This window comes from Solanum lycopersicum, chromosome 11 (assembly GCF_036512215.1).
Source record: "Solanum lycopersicum chromosome 11, SLM_r2.1".
In the NCBI taxonomy this organism is placed as follows: Eukaryota; Viridiplantae; Streptophyta; class Magnoliopsida; order Solanales; family Solanaceae; genus Solanum; species Solanum lycopersicum.
In genome coordinates this window covers 37,052,412-37,066,964 of record NC_090810.1, presented here as the reverse complement: position 1 = coordinate 37,066,964, position 14,553 = coordinate 37,052,412, and the positions used below count along the sequence as shown (strand labels likewise).

Genomic DNA, 14,553 nt, shown 5'->3' with positions numbered 1-14,553 from the left:
GTCTTATAGCTTCTCAAAGAAAAGTAAAGGCGTCCCCCTACCGTTCCTTAAGACTCTACTAGACTCGTTCTTGTGTGATGAGACCAACGAACCTAATGCTCTGATACCAAGTTTGTCACGACCCAAAACTGGGCCACGACTGGCACCCACACTTAGCCTCCTATGTGAGCGAACCAACCAATCTAAACCTTAACATTTCAATGTAATATCAACATAAAGTAATGCGGAAGACTTAAACTCATTAATAAAACCAATTCAATAACTATTATTTCCCAAAATCTGGAAGTCATCATCACAAGAACATCTATCCTCAAATTACTAAAGCTAAGAGTATCTAAGAAGCTAAAAATACATAAAAGCTAGTCCATGCCGGAACTTCAAGGCATCAAGACATGAAGAGGAAGATCCAGTCCAAGCTAGAAGCATTAGCTCACCCTGATATCCGGAGTAATGAAGACTGGCTAGAGTTACTGTTGAGTCGAAGATGATGGCACGTTTGATGCACTCCACAAATAAACAAGAAGAAAACATAAAAGTAGGGGTCAGTACAAAACACGGGTACTGAGTAGATATCATCGGCCAACTCAAAATAGAAATCAATATATACCAAGTAATATCATAAAATCAACTATGATACTCAACATGTAGCAACAGCAAGTACTATATCATTAACAATTACCGTCAAGTTCACACATGAGGACTCAAGCCTCAATACCATACTCATTTGGGAATTATGTTCATTAGATTGAGTATATTAACATCTTTCAAGATTCATTATCTTTATTTCTCTTGTGTCGGTACGTGACACTCCGCTCCCTCATATTCATTAATCCTCTTGTGTCGGTACGTGACACTCCGATCCCCTAAATCTACGTGTCGGTTCATGACACCCGATCCCCTAAATCTACGTGTCGGTTCATGACACCCGATCCCCTAAATCTACGTGTCGGTTTGTGACACCCGATCCCCTAAATCTACGTGTCGGTTCGTGACACCCGATCCCCTAAATCTACGTGTCGGTCCGTGGCACCCGATCCCCTAAATCTATGTGTCGGTTCGTGACACCCGATTCCCTAAATCTACGTGTCGGTTCGTGACACCCGATCCCCTAATCCACGTGTCGATTCGTGACACCCGATCCCCTAATCTCATTCTATCAATTCATCAAGCCTTCTCCCTTACCAAGGCATCATCAATCTCATGACTTTAGTTCATCAAGCCTTCTCCCTTACCAAGGCATCATCATTAACAAGAGATTAGGTTTTTATCAAGATTTGGGATTCAATAGCTTCATCATGCTTAATATAATCACAATTATATAATCACGTTCATGCAAGCATACAATTAAGCACATAGCAGGGTTTACAATATTGTCAATACATATCATTCGCTATTAAGAGTTTACTACGAATAGTATGAAAACCATAACCTACCTCCACCGAAGAATCGTGATCAAGCAAGCAAATTTTCTCCAAAGCTTTGTGTTTCCCCTTCTCGATCGACCCTCTCTCTCTCTTCTTGTTCTTTCTATTTTCTTTATTCAAACCCTCTTTCTTTTACCCTAATTAGCATATAATTCAGAATAAAAGATGGCAATAATAATCCACTAATTAACTTAAGGTTACCTCTTTTAACCCCCAAGTAATTAGACTTATTAACATTAACCCACTAACTTTATAATTAAAGCAGGAATAGTCAAATACGTCCCTTAAAACGTATAAAGAAATTCGACCCAGACTGGGATTACGCAGCCTGCGACGGTCCGTCCTGCTTCTCTGTCACAGACTTCAGAGACTCAATTTCTCTGAAGAGTCTGTGACGGTCCGTCACACCTGTGACGGTCCGTCCTGCCATTCCGTTACGAAGTTCAGAGAGTCGATTTCAGTACCCAATTTTCAGATTTTCTAAGTGTTTTGAAACGAGACCCTACGACGGTCCGTCGTGCCCATGATGGTCCGTCGTGGGGTCCGTCGCCTCAGCCTGTTTTTCTAGAAATAAAATCTGCTGTTCAAAACGACTAAACAGGTCGTTACAAACATCCCTATTGATTTTATTGAATTTCATAATTTGTTCTGCTATTAATTTAAACCTAATAACTTGATGTTGAATAATTACATCCCTATTGATTTTATTGAATTTCATAATTTGTTCTGCTATTAATTTAAACTATTCAATTGATACTGTTTCAGTATAATCATTTTGATAATTAGTTTATTTAAATGAACTCTTGCCCTTAAACATTCAGTGGTATCTAGTACCCAAGTATGTTATTACTATTTTTTAATGTGTGTTAGGTAACATCAAAAGTAGACTTTAGAGGATGCAATGAATGAGCTAGGAAGTGATGCCTTTTTTTTTTTTTGGAGTTTGGTGAGCCCTCTTGCTATTGTAGGTATACTATCGAGTTACTTTGTAAAAAAAATAAAAATTGGTCTCGGAGCGGGACGTATCAAAAATGATCCGGGACGTAAATAAAAGACGTAAAATTATAAGACGTAAGTCCAAAAATTTGAGGCGCAAGCCTCCGAGCATAAAAATATAAGTCTGGCATTGTTTTGCTTGAAATCACATTTTTACTATTGATATAATGATATTTCTCAAATAATAATTATAATATTTTTCCTTCATTATTGATTATTTATACTTATCTCAAATAAAAATCATAAATCATTGAAAAATTTATTTTTTCTTATTTTATTAGTAATAAAACTATAAAATTGAATATACGTGAGACTGCACCCAGTAGGCTCATGGGACTTACGTCCCATCTCTCAGGACTTACGCCTCGCCTTACACGTTATAAAATGCCACGACTCGCGCCCCGCCTTTTAAAACACTATTTAAAAATAAATAAATTATTTTAGGTTGTGTCCTGAGTTTAAATACTCCCCTTTGTCAACTTTTATTTGACATGTTGCATTTTTTGAAAATCAATTTGACTAATTTTTAAAGTTAAATTGATTACATTAATTTGATATTTTAAACAAAGAATTTAAATATTCAAAAACTATATGAAAAGTACTATAAATGACAGTTTTTTGCATATCAACATGAAAAAAAAATACATCTTAAAATGTTAGCCAAAATTTATATAATTTGATTTTAAAAATAAAAATTATGACAAATAATTATGAATGGAAAGAATAGTATTTAATTTATTTTAAGGACTTAATAGACAAATATAGGTATTGTGGATAGTATTTTATTAGTCATTGGTTGACTTATAGGGTTATCGAAATATGTATTATTTATTTAAGTATTGACTATCGACTTTATTATTTATTTTTTAAAATAGATAAGTTAGAATATTGGTCAAATTGTGCACTAGTGTATTATTTTATTTAATGAGAATGGGGGCATTTAGCATGTTTTGCTAATGTTTATTAAGTGGGTTTAGCATCAAATGTCTATTTTCTTTTTATACTAAAAAGTCTATCTTATTATGATGGCAAAGAACTTGATAATATATGTAAACCAAAGGTGTAACTTTTCTTAATAATTTTGTGAAATTGAATCCTTATCATATTTACTTTTTTATAAATTTAGGAATGTGAGTATCCACAATTAGTTTAGAAAACAAACAATAAATGTCATTTGCCATAAATAGATGAAAATAATGACATATTCTTTTCAACAATAAATGCCATTTGCCATTTGTCCAACAACTTCTTAAGTTGAGTGAAGTAATTTCAACATTATCTTCTTGACTGAAATTTAGGAATTACTCCTCCGTCTAATAAAAATTGTCTGCTATTAATTTAATATATAGAATAAGAGTCTATTTAATGTTATCAATTAGAGACAAAAAATATTTATTTTAAAAAAATAATTTTTTGTTTTTGAAAAATGAATGTTTAATAGATCAATAAAACTGCTTTTCTATACAAGCACAAACAATTTTTTCTAAGGTCGAAAAAAAGTAAAAATTATGCTTTTAACGATACACAAAAGTAGAAAATTAATTTTTGGAAGACCAAAATATCCCTATCATATATGCGTATTTATTAATATATCTTTCGATATTTATTTATTTTTATGGTGGATTTAATTTGTGAAGTAATTTCAAATTTATTTTGCTTAATTTTTTTATTATATTTAAATCACCATACTAATATTTATCAACATTTAGTTTATTTTTTATTCATATATACATTTAAAATAATTTCTCTATGTAAATAATTTTAATATTAAATATGCATTTATATTTTTTCTTTTTTCATAATTTAAATTTCAAAAGTATTTTCTTTAAAAGATTACTCAAATAATATTAAAATACTTATAAAAAAAAACTTACCCAAACACAAATTACTTTTCTTTCAAAAGAATTTTTTTATAAAGCTATTTTTAAAAAATGCTACTAAAAAAGAAACAGTTTTTAACATCAATGCTAAACCGATTCTAACAAGTAATAAATGAAAAGTATATTTTTACCAAATCATTATTATAAAATATAAATCATCAAAATATTAAGAAAAAAAGTATTTAATAGCAAAAGTAAAGACACAATTTATTCATTATTTTTGTAAGCTAGATAAGTATGATTAGATATCCCAAAATATTATAATGAATAAATAAAAATAGATCAAAATAATAATGCAACTTTATTTTTTTTTTATATATCAAAAAGCAATTGTAACGGAAATTCTTTGAGTCAAAATCATTTAATTAGTGTTTAATAATTCCATAAACATTTTGGTTTAGTACTATATTTATCATTATTACTTAATATAGAAGCTAAATTATAGTTCTATTTTTCTTAAATTAATATAATAAAAATAAATAAATGTGGACTTTTTTTTTTAATTCCATATTTGGCTCCTTGCACAAGTTGATATATTAATGACACGTTCATGACATGCAACAAACTATTTCTTGGTTTCTCTACAAAAACATTAATATAAAAACCTAAATAATTTATGAACATATCAAAATTCGTAACCGAAGAAAAGATTATTTCTCAGGTTAACATTTTACATAACCCGCCCAAAATTTATAAACAAAAAAAAGAAAAAAAATTAATTTCTATTACGATTTTTGATTTGTGTGAAAAAATATTTATTATAATTGGGTTGGGTTTTTTTTTTTTTTTTGAGAAGAAGGAAATTTTTTGTAATCATGAAGTTTGGAGAAACTTTCATGGAGTATTTACAGGCGGAAGAAGGTTTGGATAAATTTAGTCCGCATGTTGAATACAAAAGGTTGAAGAAAGTTTTGAAGAGTTGTAGGGCTTGTAGGGCTGCTTTGAAGGAATCCAATTCCAATGGAGGACAACAGGAGGATCATGAAAATGAAGGTTCTGAGATTTGTCGGCTTGAATCTTGCCAATGTATGTTTTTTTTTTTTTTGATTTTGTTTTCAATTTTGGTATATTGGATTTGGGTATTTTTTTATTTTTTTTAATCTATTGCTTGAATTTGATTTTATGTAAATGATCATAAGAATTTTTATACGAATTTCGTGAAATTTTGGGGTAAGAAAAACGATTGAATGTAGGTTATGTATATGTTTTTGTGTTTTGTTTCTGTGGTGATGAAAAATGAATGGAGATTTTATTGATGAATATATGTGAGTATGAATATTTTTCCTTTTTTGATTCTTATATCTCTAAATTTTTACTGTGATTTGAGGGTATTTAACCTATTTCTAGAAAATAGGATGATTTTGGACTTCTTTGCGATGTATTTGATTGCTGAGAATGTGAGGGTGCGACTTTGACGAAGGTGGTATTTGATGTCTTGATCTCTTTATGAATGGGATTTTGAAATGTCTCGTCAAGAGAATGTGTTACCATTTCTGTAGGTGTTGTGAGCTAGGGTATAGGGTAGAGTAGCCTCGAGGAGCACTAGCAAAGAAGATTTGTTTGAAGAGCTTTGTTTATGAATGAATAGGCTTGTGGGAACAACATTGCTTGCATGGATTCAATTGATTAAAGTGGCGATTATACTAAACATATATATACAACCGGGCTTATCTTGTAGAGTTGCTCTAGCTTTTTTGATGTCTACGACTCCCTAATATCTTTCTTGGAGAAAAGACATGTCAGTAGTTCACTTGAGACCAAATATATCCTAGAGTGAATAAGCAAACACAACAACAATAACATACCTAGTGTAATCCCACTAGCGAGTGGGGTCTGTGGAGGGTGGTGTGTACACAAACCTTACCCCTGTTTAGTGGAGATGTGGATACTGTTTCCGAAGGATATTGAATAAATGAATAAAAATGGAAGGAAATTGTCACGAGTTAATGTAACTAGCTGAAGGTTTCATATTATGTATCACAGATAATTATTGTCAGAATATGACTAACCTCACATATTTGAGTGCAATTCTGTGTAGTCATGAATTGGTTACCTTTTTGCTGCTGTGTAATAGCTCCTTCATTCTCAGACATGTTATATGAAGTATTTCAAAATTGAAACTGGAACCTTTACTTGGTAGCTGATAGAAAATTCTAGGGAGATTCTTGTGGGATACACCTTTGATCATTTCCTTTTATATGTTGAGAAAGTGTGTATACAAGGTCAATTTTTTTTACGAGGTTTCGTATAATAGTGAGAAGGAGAAAGGAAATGAGGGAAATAAGATATTTCATAGATTTAAAGAAACAAAACATTTGAGACCTCTAAATAGGCTTAATGTAGGAAGTGAGAGCCACTTTTAGCAATTGATGCATGACCAAAACTTGCTTAGCTTGGCTCGTTGAAGATTTTGTCTAGTATCTCTTTACAAGGTAATGCTTCAAGTGACCCATCCATGTAAAGTTTAGAAGACAATCATATGGTCGTATGTCATAGATTTGTTAATAGAGAACAACCAATAACAGAACACTTAACACTTCAAAGGGGGTTGTGTTGATACATCGGCTTATCAATTACACCAGGTGCACACTTTGTTCATCCAAGCTGGAAGCACTAGGTTTAAAATAAAGAGGGAGAGCCGTTCCATTTCTTTGATGCACACAACTTGTCCAAATATAATTATACTTCATTTGAAGTCTATTCATGAGTAAACCGATCTGGAGCTCTATGTTTGAGGATAACTACAACCTGCTCTAATGGGCTTTTAGAGAAGGAAGAAAGTAAGTACGTGATATTCTCTCTGCATGTGCGTTGCATGTGTAGTTCATCTTATTTTTTCCTAATCTATATACCTAAAGTATTTCATACATAGAAAGATATTTTATTTAGTCATTAAATAGAATATCGATAGATAGCACTCCCTCACAACTCTCTCTATGTTTGAGCCATCACACTAACAATTAAACTTTGATATATTTCCTTCCTAAAATTATTTTTCTTGTAGACAATGTTGGAAGTCACATTCATTGATAAGCTTTATTTCCTGGACCCCCTTAGTGAAAGTCTTGGATCTGTCATTGTTCGGAATCAGTCACTGTATTAACCTGAAAGGCATTTGGAAACATTCTCGTTATTTTATCGTCAGCTAAATAAACTTATACACATATTGTGAATATTTGTATTTTTTCAAAAATGAAGATGTGTGCACAGTACAAAATTTTCAGCGTGTGTACCATTAGGTAAAACTAGTTTTGGATACCCTAAAAGCTCCCTCTCGAGGCTGACCAAATGTATCTTCAGGAATTGCAGTCAAAGTTGAGAACACATTCTTTTCTGAAAGAGCTCTAGCAATGCAGCAGTTCATCTATATACATTGCCTATATTTTCATTTCTTTTTCAATATCAGTTACAAGTTGTATCAGATGGTATTGTGCATTTTCAATGGGGACACTTGTAAGAGTATTCTCTCTGTTGCGACATCCAGAAATAGGATTTTGCTGCAGCTAATGAGTATTTTAGAACCAAAAAATTTTCTTTGTTTTTTCTCAGTCTGCATATTTTCCCCCCATTTTTGTTTATACCTTAAAATAGCATTTTAGATGGGTAATCTTTTCTCTGTTCGCTAGTTTTACAGAATCCATATACTTCAATTTTTTGGATACGCTTTATGTTTAATATGCTTCATTTGATTATCCTTTGTGACTGTTTTAACTATGCATTTTTAAATTCTTCTAGTGTGTGATCAAAACTTCTTCGCTGAGTTGAAAAAGGAGGCTTCTGATATAGCTGGTTGCTTCAGTTCTAGAGTGAGAAGACTTCTCCAACTTCATACTGCTCCAGGAATACAAAAGTACCTGGTAACGTTGCGTCAATGTTTCAAGAATGATCAGCAGGCCATGATGCAAGAGTGCCAAATACTAATTGAATATGCCATGATGAATGCTATTGCTATGCAAAAGATTCTTAAGAAATATGATAAAGTAAGCGACTGTACTGCATTTTTCTTAAGCAGAAGTTATATGTGTACTCTTTTTAAATAGGGACATCTTTATGTAGGTTCACTGCTCCGTGACTGGAAGGAACTTTAAGTCAAAGATGCGTTCTGAACGCCTTGAGATTCTACAATCACCATGGTTGATAGAACTAGGTGCTTTGTATATGAATTTCAATGAATCGAATGGTGGGAAGTCTAATGTGATTTTCAGCCAATTTTCTTGCAATCTCAGTGATACAGGGTCTATTATGACTTTGAAGGTTCCAGATTCTGTGAAATTAGAGTATGATCTGACTTGTCCAATCTGCTTGGTAAGCACACCTCTTTTCTTTTTTTTGGTTAACCATGATATGGAATCCCTTTATTGACAGGATATTTATAATCCACTTGTTCATGATTTCTAGGATACTGTCTTCAATCCATATGCTTTAAGCTGTGGGCATCTTTTCTGCAAATCTTGTGCTTGCACTGCAGCTTCTGTGATGATATTCCAAGGTATTAGGGCTGCAAGTAACCTATCAAAATGTCCAGTTTGCAGAGAGGTTAGCACCGTTACACTTTAATTCTTTCAGTTACTTTGAGAGCATAGAGTGCATGCTAAAAAGGTTTCTTCTTTAACTCTACTCCTCCAACTCTGCGCATATGTGGGATTCCTTTTATAATGAACTGTGGAATCTCGTAAGCTTTGGATCATCATATAAGTATGCCTTTCCTATCTAGCACATATCAAAAGAAGAATAACCAAGTAACAAATTTATCGAATGCAAATACCACTTGGAGTTTCTGGTTCAGCCAAGTCAAGGTTCTGGTATGTCTTCATTGTGAAGCTCAATTTGATTTTGAGAATCAGCTTCTCGAAGAGACCCCTGTGTAAATATTGAAAGATATGCTGGAGTAGAATTTCTCTTTGGTATTTTCTGTCTTGCTAAGCTGCCTCTGAGAACAAACATGCATTTCAATTTGGAAAAGAACCATGAAAATCTATTTGCAAGAACCTCTCAAGATAGTCTCGGTTTCACGTAACTTAAAATGTATTTTCAGAAGAACAAGCTAATTCTTTGTTTTACAACTCTACTACAATTACTTTTCCTCCCATTGATAGATATCTGCTCTCTACTTCTCACCACTATTACAACCACTACCTACAAAACTAGAAGTACATCACATCCTTGACATTCCACTTTGCACCAAAATAAAACAAGAATGATGTTGTTAGCTTTATCTTCTGAATGAAATTGTATTGGTATTCGGAACTGTTAAAAAGTGGCAAAAGTCCCACATTGGTGTGGTTAATGAGATGGGTGGTCTCCATATAAGGATTTGAGCTAGCTTTTAGGGTATGAGTTGAGTTAGGGCCAAAGACCTAATTTTATATGAACACCTCAAGTTTCTCTCTTTCAAAATTGTCCACCAAAAGCAAGCCGTTATGGTGTTCCTCCATTTCCTCCTTTGTCAGTCCCAACACTTATCCAACATCTCAAATACTCAGAGATATTGCTAGGCAAATTGTCCATTTAATGTCCAGTAAGTTCCAAAGTTTGCCAGACTTGATCTGTAATTGAATGACAAAGAAGAAGATGATAGTTGGCCACCTGTCCTAGCCTTGGTGGACAGAGCTACCTGGTAGTGTCTGTTGCTTGTGGGGAGGTGGTAGATATCCTGTTAAATTGGTCGAGGTCCCGAACACCACAAACGTCTTGTGAAGTATTACTGAAACAAGAATTAACTTATTGTTTCAGGTTGGAACTTATGCTAATGCAGTGCATATGCTGGAACTAGATTTGCTTCAGAAGAAGAGGTCAGTAACATAAAGTATAAGTGTATATTGTTGCTATCAACAGGTAGTGTCATTTGTTTATTCGTTCACTAATTTATACGCTAAATTTTCCAAAGGCGACTGAGTAAAACGTTAGGAAATTGCTTATTTGCTTTTATACTTTTCAGATTTAAGCAGTATTGGAAGGAAAGACATGCTTCCGAACGAGCTGAAATGGTGAAACAATCAAAAATCTTCTGGGATAACCAAACAAGATATGCTGTCGGTTTTTAGATACTGTCTTGGTGCAACAGCGTGATGGAGCGATCTATTTCCTCCGAGCTCCGATTTTTTTCACATTCATCAGCTGAATATCATCAGCTGGTGTTTTTGTCTAATTTAGAACATTGTTTCTTGATACTAATAGCTTCCTGATTCTTAGACTATTGGAGTTTGCCAAAGTTGCTAAGTCACATATTGTGACTTTGGTTTCTTTTCTTGCAAATTTTCTCAAAGACTCATTTATCAGATTTCAAAGTGGCAATTTTTTGGCTTGAATTACTGATATCTTAAATCAGGGCCTCAATAAAATCCATTTTGCTGTTTCTTAATCTCTTGTTGTGCATTTCTCTCCGTTCTTATTTATCTGTCGTACTTACTAAAAGTAGATCCTTAATATTTTTCATTTTACAAAATTAATGTATGTGTATTGCTCTCTCCTGTTCGTATTTATATGTTGTTCTTACTAAAACTAGATGATATTTAATATTTGTCATTTCACAAAATTAATGTATATGTATATTACTCAGTCTCATTCATATTTATATGTCGTTCTTACTAAAAATAGATGATTCTTAATATTTGTCATTTCACAAATCAATGTATAAATGACACTATTCTTTCTATTTTATCCTTGATAGTTATTAGCCCCGAAAGTATGAATTTTATCACGTAGGAAAACTAATTGATAAATTCATGTTCATTGGTTAATTTAATTAATCAAAATATACCAATTTGTGTTCATTTATTGATACTTCACTTTACGATTGTAAACTTACATAGTTTCTTAGGGACAAAAATGGAGACACATAAGTAAGAACGGAGGGAACATAAATTCTTCTAAGCACTTTTTGGTCGTGGTGGCTTTTAAGTTTTAACAACTATTATGCTTCAGTTCTAAACAAGTTAGGATCGACTTTATGAATATTCATTTCTTCTTCATCATTATAAATTAAATAAAGTGAAAAGAATATTAATAATATTATAAATAATACTAAAATAAGGAAAAACTACGCAATATAGCAAACATCAATTTATATTTATTGTGTATAGTTACAGTTTATTTTTTTAAGCTATATGGATATACTTACATATTAATTAGCAAACTTAATTAATTATGAATTATCAGTTTTTTAAAAAAAATTATATGTATTTAAATAATTATTACTTAATAGGAAAGATATCACTATACATCTAATAAATGTATTTTGCACGTTTTTGGGGCTATGTTCCCATACTTACCTAATTCAATATTTTTCTCTTTCAATATACATGTAGTAATGTATTATTATTATTATTATTATTTTCCCTTCAATTTCCTTCTAATCAAGATTCTTTGCATGATTATATGCACGATTTTTGTATTATCTTCGTTGGTATTTTTTAATTGCATTTTTTCTCATTTATATTTGTATACATATATATATGTTTCTCGTGTTTCGTAAAGTTTTGTTTGAAGAAGTTATTTTCACCGACATTCAAATGCATAATTTAATTATGTTAAATTCACTTTGATATAAATGTTGTAATACATTTCATTCTGTTGATACACACATAATTGTATTTGAATGTTGAACGCAATGAAATACATATACATTTGAATACTTGTTATTTTTTATGGATTGTCCAATTAGAAATACAAGTGCATTTGGATACATTAATACATTACATAGATTGAATGTATATGTATACAACACATCTGTTTTTTTTTTTTTTGCATAGAGTGAAATACATATACATTTGGATAATCATATTGTAGTATAATTCATTGTCAATTTTTTCAGATTGTCCAATTGTATTGATATATCAACACAATTGTATTGAGCAATCTTAGAGTACAATTATGTTTATCGTGTATTTGAAATCGAAACAAACAAGATTTATCACAATTACAATAAATTAATTTAACTAAGAAATGTAAGTGAAATACCTTTATGTTTGAATAAGAACAATAGCGACAATGAAAATTTGTATACGACGTATTCATTTTTTTAAAAAAAGATTTAAATCCAAAATTATACACATTGACTATGTAATTATTAGTTGTTAATGTAATTATGGAAGTTTGAGAATTTCAGCACATAATTAAAGAGATTCAGTTACCTTATTTAATTCACTATAATTCTATTTGTATCACCACATAATTAAAAAAAACACACAAATACAGTTGGATATTCAATTAAAGAGTAGTCATTTTTAGTAAATAACACACTTATAGCTATTAAACTTCAATAACCCTATAAATATAGTCATTCATGTAAGTTGGTCAATAATAATATCAATCATAGTAATATCCATATGAGTTCAAAACCTTCCTTTCAAGTTTCAACCTAAATGGATCTTCTCTTTTTTATTTTTTTTAATTGTGTTTTATCTTCAACTTTCTTTCTAATACATTCTCTTATCATAGTTTAGTTTAAGTGTTAAACACATTGCAAAATATACTAAAATCATCTCAATCAAAATTATTTTTCTTTGATTTGTATTTGAAAAACCATTTGTTATATGAAAAGACAATTCTACCAACCCTCAAATTGTATTTAACAATCTAACACTAGGTATTTCATTATGTCTAATATGTCCTTGAGTATTATTTCGTTTGTTTCATATTGAATATTTACATTCCAAAAGAAAATTACTTAGTGAATAAATAGATTACAACATATATGTTAAGATGAACAAATAAAAAATGTAGTGATGGCTCATGATCCTTGCATAACATAATTTCATTTTTTTTTAAAAAGAAAATCGAGAAAAAAATGTAGTAGCTTACAAAGAGAAAATTAAACTGTTTTTACCAAAAAATGATATACTTAAAATTGTTTATAAAAAATAATATATATCTTGATCTTACTCATTAAGTTCGATTATAGTTATAGTAAGTATGGCGCACAAAATAATATTAGATATTGCTTTGATATTGTTCAGAATTCAACTCTATTCATAGGTAACAAAGGTAATACATCGCCAATAGAAAATTTCACTCAAGCCCTAACGTACCACAGTTAATCATCGTCTTTCATGTGGGGATACCAACATTTTGCTCGCATACAAGCTATTTTTTTAATATAAATTTATTAATTTCTCCGTTCAATTTTACTTGTCCACTATACGGAGACTCTATTTTGATAGGCTTATAACTTATGACTAATAAGATAAAAGTCATAAGTTAGAATTTTCTACTTAACTATTGTATTATGCTGGCTTAATAAACAAATTTTTATAACTTTTAAGCACTTTTTAATCTTACTCAAATACCATAAATGTGTGTGAAAGCACCTAAAATAAAACAGTGCAATCTACTTAGTCCTTTCCATAACATCAAGATCACAACTTTCTTTTAAGAAAAGTAATTTTCTACTTGAGGTCCTTCTCATAACATCAAGAGCATAACTTTCTTCCAATTCAGAAAACAAACTGACAGAAAAAAAAAATTTATAACAAGATTCAATAAAATGATAATCTAGTGAGTCTTCATCTTTGACATTCATGTACCAATTTCCATATTCCAATCTATTTTTTTCCTCATGATCCAAAAGTCGAGGTCATGATAACACACACCTCGAAAACCTCAGATTATGTGTAATATGAAAGAAAAACATATATACGATACTCCCGGAAGGAAGTCAGACCACAACCAATAAGAAAACAATAAAGAAGTTTCCATAACCTGATAGTATAAGTATGAAGAGCATCTAATACAATTCTAGATTCTTAAATATATTTGAACTTTGAACTAAATTGTTGTAACAATTCCAAATTTCGAGCAGGACGTATTATCCTCTTACACTATTCAATCGTGTATTTTAAAAATATATATGTGCTCATGTGGATATTATAAATAATTACATCATTATAAATAGTAATTTGTCTCCCTGGACACTTATATATCTTTAAAATACATTATTAAATAATACATGGGGTAATAGGTCCTGCCCAAAGTTTGAGATTGTTACAACAATTTCGATCTAAGTTCATATATATTTCAAACTTTTTTCCTTTCTAAATGCGATATCACACACATTTTCTTACATAACTCTACAAATATATAGTTTTTTAAAAAAAATCTAATTGAGTCATATCTTTGGTATGTCATATTACTTGCCTTAACTCTAAGTCATCTCATGTTTTAGTTGAAAATCCATATAATAATTTAGAAAGAAAACAAACATGATGAACACTAAATGGAAAATTAGTGCCTATAATTAAACTTTATACAAGACA

General features: G+C 30.9%; 1 protein-coding gene across 1 annotated transcript; it reads left to right on the top strand.

Annotated features, from left to right (window-relative positions):
* The first annotated feature begins 4,931 nt into the window (after nt 1-4,931).
* LOC101258521 (probable E3 ubiquitin-protein ligase BAH1-like 1) lies at nt 4,932-10,661 on the top strand. Its single transcript, XM_004250721.5, has 6 exons — nt 4,932-5,326; nt 8,036-8,280; nt 8,357-8,605; nt 8,699-8,836; nt 10,034-10,092; nt 10,239-10,661. The coding sequence occupies exons 1-6, from the start codon at nt 5,116-5,118 to the stop codon at nt 10,342-10,344; spliced, it is 1,008 nt and encodes a 335-aa protein (XP_004250769.1). The 5' UTR covers nt 4,932-5,115; the 3' UTR covers nt 10,345-10,661.
* Nucleotides 10,662-14,553: the final 3,892 nt, after the last annotated feature.